The following is a 17,686-nucleotide window of genomic DNA, read 5'->3' as shown; positions in this document are numbered from 1 at the left end:
GGAAGCATTCAGACAAGATTCCCTTTAATCCGAGCCTCGTAGAAACAAAGAGAATAGGGATGACTGGCTCCTTGAAACAGTTCTGTAGTGAGGAATCCTTCTGCTTGTAGGTACCTCCCTTGGGTTGAAAGGAGGGGGGAGAAGTATTTCCTCTGAAAACAATGTCTTAGAAGTTAATTCCAGCTCTGCCTCTGGTTTATTATTAAGTAAGCCTTTTCATCTCTGTCCACTTAAGTTCTTTCAGGAGCAAGGAGAATGTAAATAAACAAAGAGGAGCTCTCGGTTTCAGATTCTCTGTTCATCCAACTTGGCTGGCGATGGTCCCTCTTGGTCTAGCGGGTCTTCAGGGAAAGGAACTGTGCAACCTTTCCTGGCGGTGTCTGTCAGGGAAGGGGCAGGGCTGGGCCCCGGGAGGTGCAGCCCCTTTTACACGCTTACTGTCTCCTTGTTAGGGCTGCTCCCGGGGCGGGGAGTTTCTGAGAACTGCTCTGTCTGGCGGGCTTAGAGCCCCTGTGTTAAGCCAGCCTACAGACAAGATGGACCTTCCTTTCCCTTCCCTACAAAACAGCCCGAGCAGCTGCAGGCTCTTGGCTCACCCCTCGAGGGGGTTAGTGTTCCAACTACACACGCTTTGAACCACTCACTCTGAGATGTTCCCCAAGGAGAGAAGACCCTTAGGGTGACCCATCAGTGGAACTCATGGAAAACCCAGCTGCCCACCCACTCCATCGGGGTACCCGCTGACTCTCCTCAAATCTTTCTGTGTCCCCGCCGAACCACCCGCACCAGCAACCAAGTCTGACACAAAAGGTTTTTGTACCCCAGTCCCTGGGTGGTTAGGAGCCCATGACATCATAGAGGAAGTCCAAGGTCAAGGGTCTTAGACACCAGACATGCCAAACTTTCAGCAGAACGGCCCTGCTGTGCTCCGAAGCAGTCCTCTCGCTCACCCCATTCTAAAATGTTTGCTGAGGAGCTGACATTTTCCCTTTCCACACATTCCTTCTGGATGAACCCAAGAGAAAATCCTCTGTGAGTCCTCTCATCAAAAGCAAAAGAAAGCTAAGAACTTCTGAAAGTCCAGCTCGAGCCAAGACAGAATTGTGCTCAACAGAGAAGTACCCTAGAACGCCCTCAGTTTCTGAGAGGTAATACCGGGAAGTGGAATACACTCATCGGCAACTGGACACAAGCAGGCCTTCTCCCTTCTCAGGGGGGTGGAGATAAGGGGCCCGGGCGGGGACCACAAAGGGGTGTGTGACTGGCCTCCTGTGCGGTGCAGTCCCTCTTGCGGCCAGCAGGGGGAGCGCTCTACCCCAGGACTGGCAATGGAGTCCCGCTACTGGAAGGACAGACAAAAAGAGTCTGTGATCCCATCAAAGTTTGCAACGTCAGGCCCTCCTTGCAACCTCAAACTACCCATCTAAGCCGTCACCGAGAAGGATGGAGATGTCCAGCACCTCGGCCTCTCTCTGCGCCCTCCACAGACATTCACCCACGTCACCCTGCAGGCACCGTTACGGCTAAAACCAGAGCAGCCATTCTGAGAGGGCCCTGGGCGCCAATGATGCTTCAGTGGGAGTATTCCAAGACCGTGGCATTTCAAGGGCACAAACATGGATTCCATAAAAGGCAAGAGAACTGTACTTGGACACGCTACAGGTTTGAAGTTTTTTGAAATCATATCCAGACTGACCCACCAAGTAATTTTTTTTTTTAATTCCATCTTTACCAGCAAGGCAATAAATTGAGAGAGAAAGACCATTTCTCCATAATGTATTCATGTCTATATCATTGTTTTCCAGAAAAATCTAGCAACAGATTGGTTTCAGAGAAGAACCTCAAACATTAAAAAATATCATCCTACCGATGACAAAGTAAGCACAGTTCAAGAGGTTATACAGACTCATAAAGGAAAACATTGATTGCACAAAGCCTGGTGCCCACTGTCGCCTGCGTCATGAATGACTCCCAAAGTGAAACACATTATATAATTTATTTAAAAATAAAAAATGAAATCTGTAATACAAGAAACATAAAACATCAAAAGGTGTCTATGTTCAATACAAGGAGCTGGTTGCAAAAAACAAAAACTATTTTTCTATTGGCCAAAGGGTTCTTTTTAGAGAAAGAGCAGAAATTTAGAAGCTTTCTTTACATCATTGGAAAATTGGGGCTAGAAGTCATCAGATCTTCCAATATTTTAAAACAGTTTGCATGCACTCTTATAGAAGTGAAGAAGAACTTAAGAGCCTCTTGATGAAAGTGAAAGAGGAGAGTGAAAAAGCTGACTTAAAACTCAGCATTCAAAGCATTAAGATCATGGCATCCCGTCCCATCACTTCGTGGCAATTAGATGGGGAAACAATGGAAATAGTAACAGATTTGGGGGGGCGGGGCTCCAAAATCACTGTAGATTGTGACTGCAGCCATGAAATTAAAAGACACTTGCTTCATGAAAAAAAAAGCTATGACCAACTTAGACAGCATATTAAAAAGCAGAGACATTACTTTGCCAACAAATGTCCATCTAGTCAAAGCTATGGTTTTTCCAGTAGTCATGTATGGACGTCAGAGTTGGACTATAAAGAAAGCTGAGCGCCAAAGAATTGATGATTTTGAACTGTGGTGTTGGAGAAGACTCTTGAGAGTCCCTTGGATGGCAAGATCAAACCAGTCCATCCTAAAGGAAATCAGTCCTGAATATTCATTGGAAGGACTGATGCTGAAGCTGAAACTTCAATACTTTGGCCACCTGATGCAATGAACTGATTCCTTAGAAAAGACCCTGATGCTGGGAAAGATTGAAGACGGGAGGAGAAGGGGAGGACAGAGGATGAGATGATTAGATTGTTGGATGTCCACCGACTCTATGGAAATGAGTTTGAGCAGGCTCCGGGAGTTGGTGATGGACAGGGAGGCCTGGCGTGCTGCAGTCCATGGGGTCGCAAAGAGTCGGACACGACTGAGCGACTGAATTGAACTGAACTGTGCGTGTGTGTGTGCTAAGTTGTTTCAGTCGTGTCCAACTCTTTGCGATCCCATGGACTGTAACCTACCAGGCTCCTCTGTCCATGGGATTCTTCAGGCAAGAATACTGGAGTGGGTTGCCATGCCCTTCTCTGGGGGATCTTCCTGACCCAGGGATCGAACCTGTGTTTCTTACATCTTCTGCATTTGCAGGAGGGTTCTTTACCACTACTGCCACCTGGTGAGCCCTAAAACAGTTTGCTGCTGCTGCTGCTGCTGCTAAGTCACTTCAGTTGTGTCCGACTCTGTGCGACCCCAGAGACAGCAGCCCACCAGGCTCCCCCATCCCTGGGATTCTCCAGGCAAGAACACTGGAGTACCCTGGAGAAGGGAATGGCAACCCACTCCAGTATTATTGCCTAGATAAACCATGGGGTAGCAAAGAATCAGGCATGGCTGAGCAACTAACACATGACAATATATTGAAAAGGAAAACTAGGAGAGAGAATACTGAAACCTTATATTATCTAAGCACAATTTTAACAAATTATCAAGCTCGTAAATAGATATAAGTGTAGCCACAGACATCCTTTTCTGCCTTACTGAAGCTCCAATTTGGCCACCTGATGTGAAGAACTGACTCATTGGAAGGGACCCTGATGCTGGAAAAGATTGAAGGCAGGAGAGGGGGATGACAGAGGATGAGATGTTTGGATGGACCATCCACCGCCTGGATGGACATGAGTTTGAGCGGGCTCCTGGAGTTGGTGGTGGACGGAGAGGCTTGGTGTGCTGCAGTCCAGGGGGGCACAAAGAGTCAGACAAGACTGAGTGACTGAACTAAACTGAATGTGGCAAGAATAAACAGGGTTATTACCATGAGCCAAAAATGTAGCCGCTCCATACACATGCAAATAAAAGGTAAACAATACAGAATTAAATTATGCTATATAACCAGTGGGGCATTACTCAGGCTCCCTTGGAAATTATCTAGGAACTTAAAGATCATTCACTAACTGATTTTAGTATTAGTCAAAGGATTTTGGTTATCTAAAGATCTAAGAAATTTTTTCAATATGATATACTATAAAGCATATTTATGCTTTTCATAAAAGTCTTGTCAGAATTATGACATAATTAAATCTGCACTTACATTTTAATAGCCTATACATTATATAGATTTAGTGTTAGTAAACTAGTATGAGAAGTCTAGAAATTTCAGATTAATTTGTCCCTTTATGAGAAAACAAATCCAAATATTGTAAAAATTATAAAAAATTATAAATCTTATAAAATATATATATTTTATAATCTTAGAAAGCATTTATAGTTTATGCCATATTGAAACTCAAGTAACAAATATATAGCTATCATTTATTTTTAAACCTAAAATTATTTCAGTAATATAATTTTTGAAAACTCATCTTGGGTATGTGATCTTGGACTCTTTAAATGCTTCTATAATATCAGTGTCTTTAATAAAAATTTGTCTTCGTACTTTAAAAAAAAAAAAAAAAGAACACTGGAGTGGGTTGCCATTTCCTTCTCCAATGCATGAAAGTGAAAAGTGAAAGTGAAGTCGCTCAGTCGTGCCCGACTCCTAGCGACCCCATGGACTGCAGACTCCCAGGCTCCTCCATCCATGGGATTTTCCAAGCAAGAGTACTGGAGTGGGGTGCCATCGCCTTCTCCCCTTAAACAGTTTAGTAAATACTAAACATTAACTTGAAATTTCACCTAGAAGGAAATAGAAAGTAATAGTATTTCTTAGGTCTCTACACTGTTCAAACTATCACGAAGAGCATTATTTTTGAAATTAAACAAAATCATAGGGCTCCTGTATTTTAAAATACATTATTATAAGCTATTATAATTTTATTTATTGTTTGAATTCTAATTTCAAATGCTGCTTCAATGCAGTACTGTGCTAGATTATAACTCTAGTTCTGATCACCCAATCTGTGCAAAACTAATATTAAATGGGTGCTGCTTCATAGTGAGAGAAAAGCACTGTTCTAGTACAAATTCAGATCTAAATGCCAGTATTGGGACCTTCCTGGCAGTGCAGTGGTTAAGACTCTGCACTTCCACTGTCAGGGACTCAGGTTCTATCCATGGTTGGGGAACTAGGATCCCACATGCTGTGTGGAGAGTCCAAAATAAATAAATAAAATACTGTAGATTTCAGTGGCACACACACAAAAATGCAAGTAATACTTTGGGACTGGTTCCAAAAGAGAATAATTTCTAACTAAATTCTGGCTAAATAAAAAGGTCTGAATATATTTAGACATTAGAGCATCTTTTGCAATATAAACATAACTATATTTTATTAGTCTTTGTGTTTGGATTAATGTTATTCTAACTTGAGAAGCAAAGTCTCTCTCATATGAAGGCTCTGGTTATTGTTACAATCTATCACCAAATGTTTTGACTTTGCTCTGACAAATGTACCAAGTATTTACCTAATAATGTCATGGTACATGTTTGTAAAAAGTTCTTTGCCAACAATATTTCTTTGATTCTTTATCATGTATTAAGGACATCTATTTCTCTTGCTTGATGTAGAAATAACTCAAGACTCGAAAGAGATGATATTTTCCACTTCTCTTCACATGGAAGGTTTGTAGTTATCAGGATCTGCTCACAAGGCTGATCCCAAATCTCTTACTCTGGGAAAGAAGTTAGTCTCACCACCTCTATCCAGGTGGTCATGGGCTATAGGTAGTCATCCCCAGGGACGGCTTCCTGCTCAGTCAGTGGACAAGAGGATGCTGATCAAGACGAGGCCCCCTAAGGCCACAGACCCTTGCAGCTGGCGTGCTTCACCTGCGCGCTCACACGCTACTGCCTGACAGCATTGAGCTTGGTCCCCAGTGCCTGTACAGGGTCTGAAATCTACATCGCCTAACTGCATGTCTGGATTCTGGAGCCCTGCCCGTTTCGGTCTACAGATTTGGGGGGTATCTGACTCTCTGACCGCCCCTTGCCCCATTCAGCTTTCCCTTACATGTGAGTTCTCGTGACTCCTGTGTCCCTGGCAGAGGTCCACCTAGGCTACTCATTGCAAACCCCCAAGGATGTGTCTTGACGAACATAAAGGACGCGACAGAAAGATGTGGGGAAGCTGTGAAAGAGCCACGGTCAGAGTGAAACAACGGAGCGGGTACGGAAGAGGCAGACACAGCTCTTCAGCACGGGAGGGTCATGCAGGAAAACAGAGGCTTCCTTGGCGGTCCGGAGGTTAGGGGTCCACCTCTAACCTGCCTATTATAAAAATATTAAAAATATATTCTCCTGCTTTCACTGCAGGAGACGCAGGTTTGTTCCCTACCAAGATCCCGCGTGCCGAGGGGTGGCCAAAACAAGAATGTTCTCGGTCTCCCTTCTTGCCCCATCTACTGAATTAATTTCTGAAAGACTCAATCACTCTCCCCTCCCCTAGGAAGCCCTGGTTGCCCCTGCTCCACCCTGAAAAATCTGACCAGCACCCCTGTTTCTCTGTGACCGGATCCAACATTCACTTCTATCACAGGGAGCACGTTGCTTACAGTTTTCTCCATGACTTTTTCTTTTTCTCTCGACCGCTTGGGAAAAAAGGTTCTGTCTTGTTTATCTTTGTATCCCCCATGCCTTGTACCTCTCCCACAATGCATAATCAACGTGATGTTCAATTTTGGAGAATTGGAAGTCTGGAGTCAAAGCCAAGATGCCAGCCTGGGCGAGTGTGGGGTCCTAAGCAAGAGAGCGAGGTGGCTGTGACGTCAGGCCCGGGCAGCTCTTAGGAACTGCACCCCCTTTGCAGCTTCCAGCACACACCAAACAGATGCAATCCAACAATAACAACACTGGCAGGCACTCTGATAACCGCTTCCACGTTTCTCATCTCAGTCAATCCTCTTTGACCGACAGAGGTTATCTCATTTTGACTTGTAGCCTAAACTTCTAGCCCTTTACAGAGAAAAGCGGCTGATGGCAATGCCCACTGGAGAAACTTAAGGGCAAGGTCAGGACACCAGGAAGGGCAAGTAAGGCTCTTGGTTATGGGATGCCCATGCTTCCAGACGCCATCTTCCAGGCCTGCACTCTGAACAGACAATGCAAGAGAACTCAAAGCTCTGTACTGCTCATTTTTCCTTCCCACGATAACCACACAGTACCTTCATTTAGAGATCTGCAAAACTTATTTTTATTTTTAACTGCGCTGGGTTCGCTGCTGTGCATGGGCTTTCTCTAGCTGCAGCCAGAGGGGGCTGCTCTCCAGTTGGGGTGCACGGGCTTCTCACTTCTGGGGCTTCTCCTGCTGCAGAGCACAGGCGCTAGAGCTTGGCTCAATAGTTGTGGCTCACGGGCTCAGTTGCTCCACATGTGGGTTCCTCCCCGACCAGGGATTGAACCCGTGTCCCCTGCATTGGCAGGCAGATTCTTTACCACTGAGCCACCAGGGAAATTCCCCTCAAAAGTTTTTAAACAGGACCTCATTTGGCTCAATCTTCACTATTTCAACATTTTTTAAAAATGTGCTTAGTTGCTCAGTTGTGTCCGACTCTTTGTGACCCATGGACTATAGCCTGCCAGGCTCCTCTATCCATGGGGATTCTCCAAGCCAGAATACTGGAGTGGATAGCTGTTCCCCTCTCCAGGGGATCCTCCCAACCCAGGGATCAAACCCAGGTCTCCTGCATTGCTGGTGGATTCTTTACCAGCTGAGCCACGAGGGAAGACCAAGGATACTGGAGTAGGTAGCCTACCCCTTTTCCAGGGGATCTTCCCAACCCAGGAATCGAACCAGGGTCTCCTACATTGCAGGTGGATTCTTTACCAGCTACCAGAGAAGCCCTTTTTAAAAACGGGTACCTCCAAAGTATTTAAAATTTTCTTTATGATTTTGTTGAAGAGCAAAAAAATTTTTTGAAACAAAAAGTCCAAGTTTTCATGAGTGGCCCAGGGTAAAAATATTTTGCCCTTTGTCCATCATTTCTTTTCTCATTTTTCTGAGTTTGAGCCAAAAGACACCAGATTCCCCTGCTGCCTTCTGTCCATGGCCCCAAGGCCCAGACCTCTGTTTTGCAATATATTTCTAAGACACATTCTTGCTAGAGGTACTGTTTGGACAACGGCAGCTCAGGGGATGAGAATAAATAGTATTTATCAACTGAAACAGTATTTCTAGCCAGCACCAGTTAGCCATCACTATAGGCCAGGAGTCCACCAGCCATGGCCTGGGGGCCAAATCCAGACTGCTCCCTGTTTTTAATAAGTGTTGTTTTATGGGAACAGGACACACCCATGTCTTTGCAACGTTGCAGCAGCCGCCTTTGTGCTACAACAGCAGGGTTGAGTCATCACGACAGAGACCTTCCAGGCTGCAAAGCTTAACATATTCACTGACCTGTCATTTTTTAGAAAATGTTTGCTGACCCCTGTCCTGGAAAACTGCAAAGAGGGAAGCTGGACACTGTGTTATGAACTGAAGCTATGCTTTCAGAGGCAGGAGGATCCAAACCTCATATCGTCCATTTTTCATTTGCAAGGCAGCCACACAGCGCCTGCTCCTGAGACTCTACAGGTTTCTTAGACGAGATCTCCTTTGGTACGTGTGCTTGCCTCCCTCCTTTTCTGCAGCCCTGCCTGCATTTGTGCAGGGAGTTCTCTCTTCCAACCATGTCACCGGCGGTGTGCAGCATTCAGATCTCCTCACTTGGCTTAAGAACAGGTACTATAGCGACTTCCCTGGTGGTCCAGTGGCTACGACTCTGTGCTCCCAATGCAGGGGGCTCGAGTTTGATCCCGGGTCAGGGAACTAGACTCCACATGCCACAACTGAGAGTTCACACGCTGCAACTAAAGGTCCCATGTACCACAGCTAAGATTCAGCACAGCCAAATCAACAAATAAAAGGAACAGGTACTATAAAGAAAATAAACAATAAGGACAGGAAACTACATTGGATATTTCATAATACCCTTAAAGGCAAAAGAACCCGAGGAAAGATATACATGGGTATGTGTGTATTTGTGCACGCATGTGTGCTCAGTAGCTAGTCGTGTCCAACTCTTGCAACCCCATGGGTTGTAGTTCACCAGGCTCCTCTGCCCATGGGATTCTCCAGGTAACAATACTGGAGTGGGCTGCCATTCCCTTCCCCAGTGTATGTGTGGATGTGTGTGTGTAACTGAATTACTTTGCTGTACACCTGAAACTAACAAAACATTGCAAATGAACTATAATTTATAAAAAGAAGAAAGGAAGAGAACAGGTAAAGCTTGAAAGCTTGAGAGCTGGTCTGAGGTTCTATCTGATGATGCAGAGAAGAATGTTTGGTGAAGAGCTTCAGAGTGGGGTGGACTGAGCTTGACTCCAAACTTTTCTACTTGAAACTTGATGTATTTCAGTGCACTATTATCACCTTCCTGCCCCTCACCATCTCATCTGTGAAGCAGGGATAACCGTGACTATTCTGCTGGCTGGCAGCTAAAATGAACAGATGTATGCAAAACCCTTAGAGTGTTGGGTATGTGCTGGTCACTCAGAGGCTAAAGCTACCATACCTTTAAAAAGTTACATTTCATAATTTATGGGCTTGTGGGTTTTTCAGCAAAAATCATTACCAGGTACAGTGCTAGGAGCTGGAAATCTGTACTTTAATGATCAAAACCAAGTTGGTTCCCAAATTCATGGAGCTCATGGACTACTTGCCTGTAAGGTTACACATTCAGTTCAGTTCAGTTCAGTCGCTCAGTCGCAAATAGCACTTGGAAGCTCAATTTTGCACAGAGAAGAAGAAAGTGAGGTTTTGGAGGGTGAAGTAAGCCCATGAAGGAAGTGCAAATGAAATTCAGATGCTGGTTCTCTAATCCACTAGCTCACATTTGTCCTCATTTTAGTTTGAGAATTACAGATAAGAAACACTGTGCTTGAACGGGGAGTTTGGGGTTGGTAGATGCAAGCTATTACATTTAGAATGGATAAACAACAAGGTCCTACTGTATAGCACAGGGAACTATAGTCAATATCCTGTGATAAATCATGATGGAAAAGAATATAAGAAAGGTCTACATGTGTATAACCGAGTTGCTTTGCTGTAGAACAGAGATTGGCACAACACTGTCAATCACCTATGCTTCAATATAAAAGGAATCTCTATGCTTGTTCTTTAGCCTCTAAAACTGTTGACTAAATTAAGCAGAAAAAGGATGCCAAGCTTCCAAAGCCACACTGGAGTCGAGAATTGGCACAGAATGGCACCAGTTACGGGCACAAACCCGGGAAGAAGGCCGCAGAAAGTTGCATCATTGAAGACATCTGGAAACTGATATATTAGCCACTGCTTGGCCAAGGCGGGTCCCTTAGCCAACGGCAAATGCGAGGGCAAAAGTGATAGAAATTATACTGAATGTCCCAAGTGCTCAGTCGTGTCTGACTCTTTGCAACCCTGCAGACTGTAGCCCGCCAGCGTCCTCTGTCCATGGGATTTCCCAGGCAAGAATACTGGAGTGGGTTGCCATTTCCTACCCCAGGGGATCTTCCCAACCCAGCGATTGAACCTGCATCTTTTGTGTCTCCTGCATTAGAGGTGGATTCTTTACCTGCTGAGCCATCGGGGAAATTATATAGATTAGGGGAAAGAAAGAAAAGAATGTCTAGACCCTGTCAATGGAAACTGTATTTAATAAACATCTATTAGCTGGGGGAAATTTCAATAACCTCAGATATGCAGATGACACTCCCCCTCAATGGCAGAAAACAAAGAGGAAATAAAGTGCCTCTTGATGAAAGTGAAAGAGGAGAGTGAAAAAGTTGGCTTAAAACTCAACATTCAAAAAACTAAGATCATGGTATCCGGTCCATCACTTCATGGCAAATACATGGGGGAAAAAAGGAAACAGTGACAGATTTTATTTTCTTGGGCTGACGGTGACTGAAGCCATGAAATTAAAAGACGCTTGTTCCTTGGAAAAAAACCTATGACAAACCTGGGCAGCGTATTAAAAAGCAGAGACATCACTTAAAGGTCCATCTAGTCAAAGCTATGGTTTTCCAGTAGTCATGTATGGATGTGAGAGTTGGACCATAAAGAAAGCTGAGCGCCAAAGAATTGATGCTTTCAAATTGTGGTGTTGGAGAAGACTCTTGAGAGTCCCTTGGATGGCAAGGAGATCAAACCAGTCAATCCTAAAGGAAATCAACCCTGAATATTCATTGGAAGGACTGATGCTGAAGGTGACATTTCAATACTTTGGCCACCTGATGCAAAGAACTGAGTCGTTGGAAAAGACCCTGATGCTGGGAAAGATTGAAGGCGGGAAGAGAAGGGGACGACAGAGGATGAGATGGTTGGATGGCATTACTGAGTCAATGGATATGAGTCTGAGCAAGCTCTGGGAGCTGGTGATGGACAGGGAGGCCTGGCGTGCTGCAGTCCATGGGGTCACAAAGGGTCAGAAGTGACTGAGAGGCTGAACAGCAACAAGCCTTCACACTCCCAAGAACACATATGTTTGCTCTCTGCTCAGCGTGTTTTTGTTTCTCTTCAGATCCCCTGTCTCACTAAGTTTTACAAACTCAAGCTGGGAGGCAGAAACCCTGCCTGACTCGGCAGAAGAGCACGTGGGGAGAACACGGAGCCGAGCCCAGCATCGACAGCTGCAGTGTAGGCTGAAGCTGCCCCCAGGCTGGTGAAGTCCTGGCTTCCAGGCTCACATTCCTACCAGGATTAGGACAGAACGGGAAGATGCCAAAAGCCCACAGCTTTGGTTGCTCCCGGGTACTGACAGACCCTTGGGTAAGAACACATTTTCAGGGGACTTCCCAGATAGTCCAGTGGTAAAGAATCTGCCTTCCAATGTGGGGGATGCTGTTTCAACCCCTGCTCTGGGAACTAAGATCCCACATGCCATGGGGCAAGCAAGCCCCTGTGTCACAACTAAGGCCTGATACAACCAAATTCATTTTTTAAAATTGAAAAAAAAAGAACACATTTTCAACTCAAATGATCCTTACAATTCCTTACAGATCAATTGTTCAAGTACTTACTCAGTAGCAACTATGTGCCTGAGACTGATAACTGCAGTGAAACATCTCAGGCCCATCGAAGATGAAGGGAGCCAAGAACATTTGGATAAGAATGCAAGAAAGACGCTTCATGGTCTTCACAGCATTCAAGGGACCCATTCCAAATGTCTGGTGTGGCCAAGCCCGTAGACACATCACCAAAGCCCTTTGCTTGGGGCAAATTTTCCTCTTCACCCGGGAACGTGATACTGTGTACAGACTCCACTGAAAGCCAGCTAAGCTGCTCACTCAGGGCTGTGGCCTTAGAGAAGCTGAGAGCTGCTTAAAGACTCTGGTTTTCAAAACCACGTAAGGTAGCCACAGGCTTTAGAAATTTCCTGGAGGCTTCTGACGTGTTTGGCTGGTCTAAGGCGGTTCTCCTTGGAAAGAGGCCATGCTGTGGTTTAAAAGCCAGCAAGACTGCAGGCCAGATGCTCAGCGCCCAGCAACGAATGGAGTTTCCTACCCAGGAATGAAGCCCCACTGCAGTGTTCTTGCCCAGAAAATGCCATGGACAGAGGAGCCTGGTAGGCTACAGTCCACGGGGTCCCAAAGAGTCAGACACGACTTAGTGACTAAGCAGCACCGAATCCAAGAACGAAGGGAGAGGGGAGGATAACAAATAGGGTGACATCTATCCTTAGTCTGCTCTTGGCAAGGAAATCCCTCCTCCTGAGATGCAGCCTTTGCCATGGAGTCTTAAAACGTCAGGCATTGACCTTGTAGCCACCTGCACGCCTATCACTGCACACGAGGAGGCTGCCTCGTCACTGCGTTACTCGCCCTGAGACCCACAGTATCTTGATTTGATTCATGGCTTTCAGGGTCAGACCTGGCTTGAAAGCCTGGCCCTGCCATGTACTAGCTGTTATCTGCTCCTGCAAAGCCCCAGTCTCTCCATCAGTAAAATGGGGATGACAACCAAATTATTATAAAGATTGAAAGTGAAAGTGAAGTTGCTCAGTCGTGTCCAACTCTTTGCGAGCCCATGGACTGTAGCCTATCAGGCTCCTCCGTCCACAGGATTTTCTAGGCAAGAGTGCTGGAGTGGATTGCCATTTCCTTCTCCAGATTAAATATCCCTTAATTCAACAATCCATGTAATACCCTTAGCGAAACGCCTCAGCATACTGAAGATGCTCTAGGGACTTCCCTGGTGGTTCAGTGGAGAAGCATCTGCCTGCCAGCGCAGGGGACACAGCTGTGGTCCCTGCTCTGGGAAGGCAGCCCATGCTGCAGAGCAGCGAAGCCCACGGGCCACAACGGCTGAGTCTGTGCTCTGCAACAAGAGAAGCCACTGCAATGAGAAGCCCGCACACCACAGCAAAAAGCAACCTCCATCACCGCAACTAGAGAAAGCCTGAGCACAGCAACCAAGACCCAGCACAGGCAAAAAAAAATAGGAGACGAAGGAGTTGGTAGGCTGACTACAAGAACGCAATGCTGAAGAACAACGAGAATCTGGCTTACGGGGTATCCTCCTCTAATACCAGTTAGAAATTATACTTACCTATCCTTCAAAAAAAAAAAAAGAAAAGGCTAAAGCAAATCCTTGCATCACATTTTGGAATGTAGTTTTCACTATTTTGGAGTAGGGCAAAATCAGACATCATGGAAAAAAGATCAGTATGTTATACTGGGAATTCCTTGGTGGTTCAGGGGGCCCAGGTTCAATCTGCGGCTGGAGAACTAAGATCTGAACAACCATGCGGCACACTGAAACAACATACATGTGTATCCATATATGACACGTTAAAAAATGTGTAAACTAAATATTTACATATAAATGGCCAAAGTAACTACAAAGTGATAACTGAGAGAAAATATTTGCAATGGTTTACGCGCTAAGATCAAGTTCAATTCTATGCGGAGGGGCACTTAAAGGGGAAAACAGGGGACACAGGGTCTATAGGAGGTATGAGATGCTATTTTACTCATTAGACCACATATTTATTGTTAATTGATAAAAACGGATAATGAATTAAGAAAGAAAATCTAAGAGGCCTAATTTTTTGTTGAACGTTGAGATATTTGTTGGTATGGCAACCTGCAGTTCTTTCTGTTTTCCATTCTGTAAGCTGGAAATATAAATGCAAATTTATGACATTTCTGATACCAGAGTAAGATAAGGAATAGCCTTTTCCTGTGGTTTGTGAAAAAAAAAATGTAGATGGCTACATTTGGGTGATAACTTAATTTTTCAGCATAGATTACATGTCCCCGTAATATCCCCCATCCCTAGAATGCTAAGGTTCTTCCTAAGTACTGTGAGAATATGAGTCCTGAATTGCACTGTGCTGTACTTAGTCACTCAGTCGTGTCCAACTCTTTGTGACCCCATGGACTGTAGCCCGCCAGGCTCCTCTGTCCATGGGGACTCTCCAGGTAAGAACACTGGAGTAGGTTGTCATGCCCACTCCAGGGGATCTTCCCAACCCAGGGATCGAACCCAGGTCTTCCACATTGCAAGTGGATCCTTTTCCTCTCTGAGCCACCAGGAAAGCCCAAGAATACTGGAGTGGGTAGCCTATTCCTGGATCTTCCCAACCCAGGAATAGAACTGGGCTCTCCTGCACTGCAGGAGGATTCTTTACCAGCTAAGCTACCAGGGAGTCCTGAATTATTGAGATACGGGTCTTTGGTTCTAACCACAGGCCAAGGGGCTGCCAATGACTTTATTCTGTTATTCTCAATGGACACCGTCACTGAACAGAATTATTCCATCCACAATGGTACTATTCAGTGGCCTCCTCATTGTATTCTTATCTCACTCACATTATCCCCCAGTTCCCTTTATTTCAAGATGTTTCTGCAGCCCTCTGCTCTCCTAAAACCCCCATGCTGAAATGACAGTTCATGTCAGTGGCTTCCCTGAATCTGTTCAGGAATGTTCCCCACAGGCAGGAACAGATGAATGGTAAAGCGGACATTTTGCATCATTTGAATCCTGTTCACTGAGAATATCACTGTCCTGGACAAACGTGAAAGAGGAAAAAGTAGCCCGGACTCACCTGGCGGAGTTTGGTTCCCACCATGGAGGCACTGCTATCAAGCACAAACACCACGTTCTTAGGTAAAGGCGGAAGGTCTTTGGGGGCAAAATAGTGCACAAAATAGCCGTCTAGAACCTGGTGGAGGGAAAAGAAAGTAAAATTGATAGCGCCCAGATTAGGTAGCAAAACAAACCAAAATGGAGATTCCATGGAACGTCTAAAAGTCACAGACAGCATGAAACGGTCTCGGGCCAGATGCCACATCCAGAGCAGAAGCGTCCGTGATCCTGACCCTCCAGCTACTTGCTAACTTAATTGGGATAAGGGCAAGAGCATTCCTTAAAAATATATCGATTACACTGACTCAACTTAAATCATTCATCTCCTCTCCACCCTTGTCACTTGAGAATCCTGCTTCCTGCATTATCTGGTTTTTTTGCTAAGCATCTTTCATGCTCCGACATAAAGATTGCCTACATGTTGGATGCACATTAATACATTTTGATAATCCTACCCTGTCTCTGGAGAAATATGACCTACAGGAAATTGAGTCATGGGCCAGTTTCTCTAAATTAAAAAGATGAACTAAATTCTAATTTCATCTAAAGCACCTCAGGGAAAATTAGGTTATAGGTTTCATTTGCCTCTAGATGACTGAAGCAGGAAATAGATATCCCCAGCCTCTAGCAAGGAACATCACTGGTGGTCTCGGAGACACATTTGGGGTTAAAACAGATTTCCTAAGAATCGGTAGTTCTCACTCTCTCAGGTGAGTACTGAAATCCCTCATTCTGGGTCTAACTAAAAGTGTCATGCATCTAATGAGAGACAGCAACAACAAACCCATTACCTGGATGTCCCCAATGCTCTGTTCCCTATTGACATCATATCTAACGATGAAATCTCCCAAAATGCCATTCTGGGCGATCTTGGCTTGCTGGACCACACTAGGCTTAAAAACAACTTTGGCAAAAGTTTCATTTTGGTTGATAACAGTAGAAGGAGGTGGCCCAGAATCATCTGTAGGCAAGATAGAAACATAACGAATAACTGAACATATAACTTTTTCTGAAAAGAAACAAGATCTATTTTGCACGGACACAGAAAGTTAGCCTTTATTTTATTTCAGGTTTGCATTTCAGATGAACCCCCAAAACTTTGTACTGGTAATAAATCTCAGTGCATGAGATATGTTAGCTTGCATTTCATCTCTATGTCTTCTTCTAAATCCTTTCTTACAAGAATTTTAAAAACACACAAAAGGAGAGAAAATAGTAAAGTGAACTCTCACGGAACCATCATCTGACCCAACAATTATCAACATTTCACCAGTCTTATTTTATCTGTTTTGATGGATCCTCTCACCGTTTGTTTTGAATCCTTTGAATGGGCCACATGGCATGTGGGATCTTAGTTTCCTGACCAGGGATGGAACGTGCACCCCCTGTACTGGCAACACAAAGTCTTAAGTCCGTTGCCACGGAAATCTCCCTCTCACCATCTTTTTTTGCTAGAATTTTAAAACAAATCTGAGGCATCGTATTTCATCTATAACTGCTTCTTTGTGCGTGAGTGCACTTGTGAAGTGCATAAATACTTCAGCCGTGTCCCACTCTTTGCGACCCCATGGACTGTAGCCCACCAGGCTCCTCTGTCCATGGGATTCTCCAGGCAAGAACACTGGAGCGGGTTGCTATTTCCTCCTCCAGGGGATCTTCCTGACCCAGGGACTGAACCCGCATCTCTTAAGTCTCCTGCATTGGCAGATGGGTTCTTTACCACGAGGGCCACCTGGGAAGCCCAAAATACTTCTTTATGTACCTCTACAAGAACTTTTTTCAGCGTAACCACAAAACTGGTATGAAAAGTAACAAAAGTAATGCTTTGTGCTTTAATATAATCAAATACTCAGCTTGTATTTAAAGTTTCCTGATTCTCTGGAAAATGTCCTAGAACGGCAGCTTTTTTTTGACTCGGGATCATAACAAAGTCCCCACATCACATTTGACTGATATTTCTGAAATCTCTCTTAATCCTCAAATGCCCCCTCTCTCTACCCCTTTACTAATGCTACATATACACCTTGTGAAACGCCGGTTCTCTCTTCCATGGAGTTTCTCACATTCTGTATGTCATGATGGTTTTCCTGTCCTGTCTTTTGGTCCCCTGCTCTCCTGATCCCCAACTCTGGCTTGAACGTAGCATCACAGGGAGCAGAAAACGTACCAATGCCCAGGCCAAGTGCTCATTTAACTGTTCTGGGACGCAGTCGGGGGGTCGGGTCTTTTCAATCCCCCCGTGATCAAACCTCAGTCAAGCTTGAGGCTCCCAGCTCAGTCCCCTGCACCTCCTTGTGGTCGGCGGGTAGAGCTAGAGGCGGGTTAGATTCAGGTTCAGTGCTGTGGACAAGAGCACGTCCTGGTGACGCTGAGTCCTTACTTCTTTACCCCATCAGGTAGTACGCGATATCTAGTTGTCTGCTTCTAGTTTCAGTAAGAAGGCAATGGCACCCCACTCCAGTACTCTTGCCTGGAAAATCCCATGGACGGAGGAGCCTGGAAGGCTGCAGTCCCTGGGGTCGCTGAGGGTCGGACACGACTCAGCGACTTCACTTTCACTTTTCACTTTCATGCATTGGAGAAGGAAACGGCAACCCACTCCAGTGTTCT

General features: G+C 45.1%; 1 protein-coding gene across 1 annotated transcript in view; it reads right to left on the bottom strand.

Annotated features, from left to right (window-relative positions):
* The window catches only part of ITIH5 (inter-alpha-trypsin inhibitor heavy chain 5), an 86,797-nt gene that overhangs the window by 24,680 nt on the left and 44,431 nt on the right, over positions 1-17,686 (bottom strand). The window contains exons 6-7 of the mRNA XM_040248244.1: positions 15,868-16,037; positions 15,036-15,152 (exon numbers count right to left, since the gene is read on the bottom strand). Coding sequence (XP_040104178.1) covers positions 15,036-15,152; positions 15,868-16,037 — 287 coding nt within the window. The remainder of the gene's footprint in view (positions 1-15,035; positions 15,153-15,867; positions 16,038-17,686) is intronic.

The sequence above is a fragment of the Oryx dammah genome, unplaced genomic scaffold, assembly GCF_014754425.2.
Source record: "Oryx dammah isolate SB20612 unplaced genomic scaffold, SCBI_Odam_1.1 HiC_scaffold_10, whole genome shotgun sequence".
NCBI lineage: Eukaryota > Metazoa > Chordata > Mammalia > Artiodactyla > Bovidae > Oryx > Oryx dammah.
Note: the sequence above shows the minus strand (reverse complement) of the source record. Positions and strands in the feature narration are given on the sequence as shown.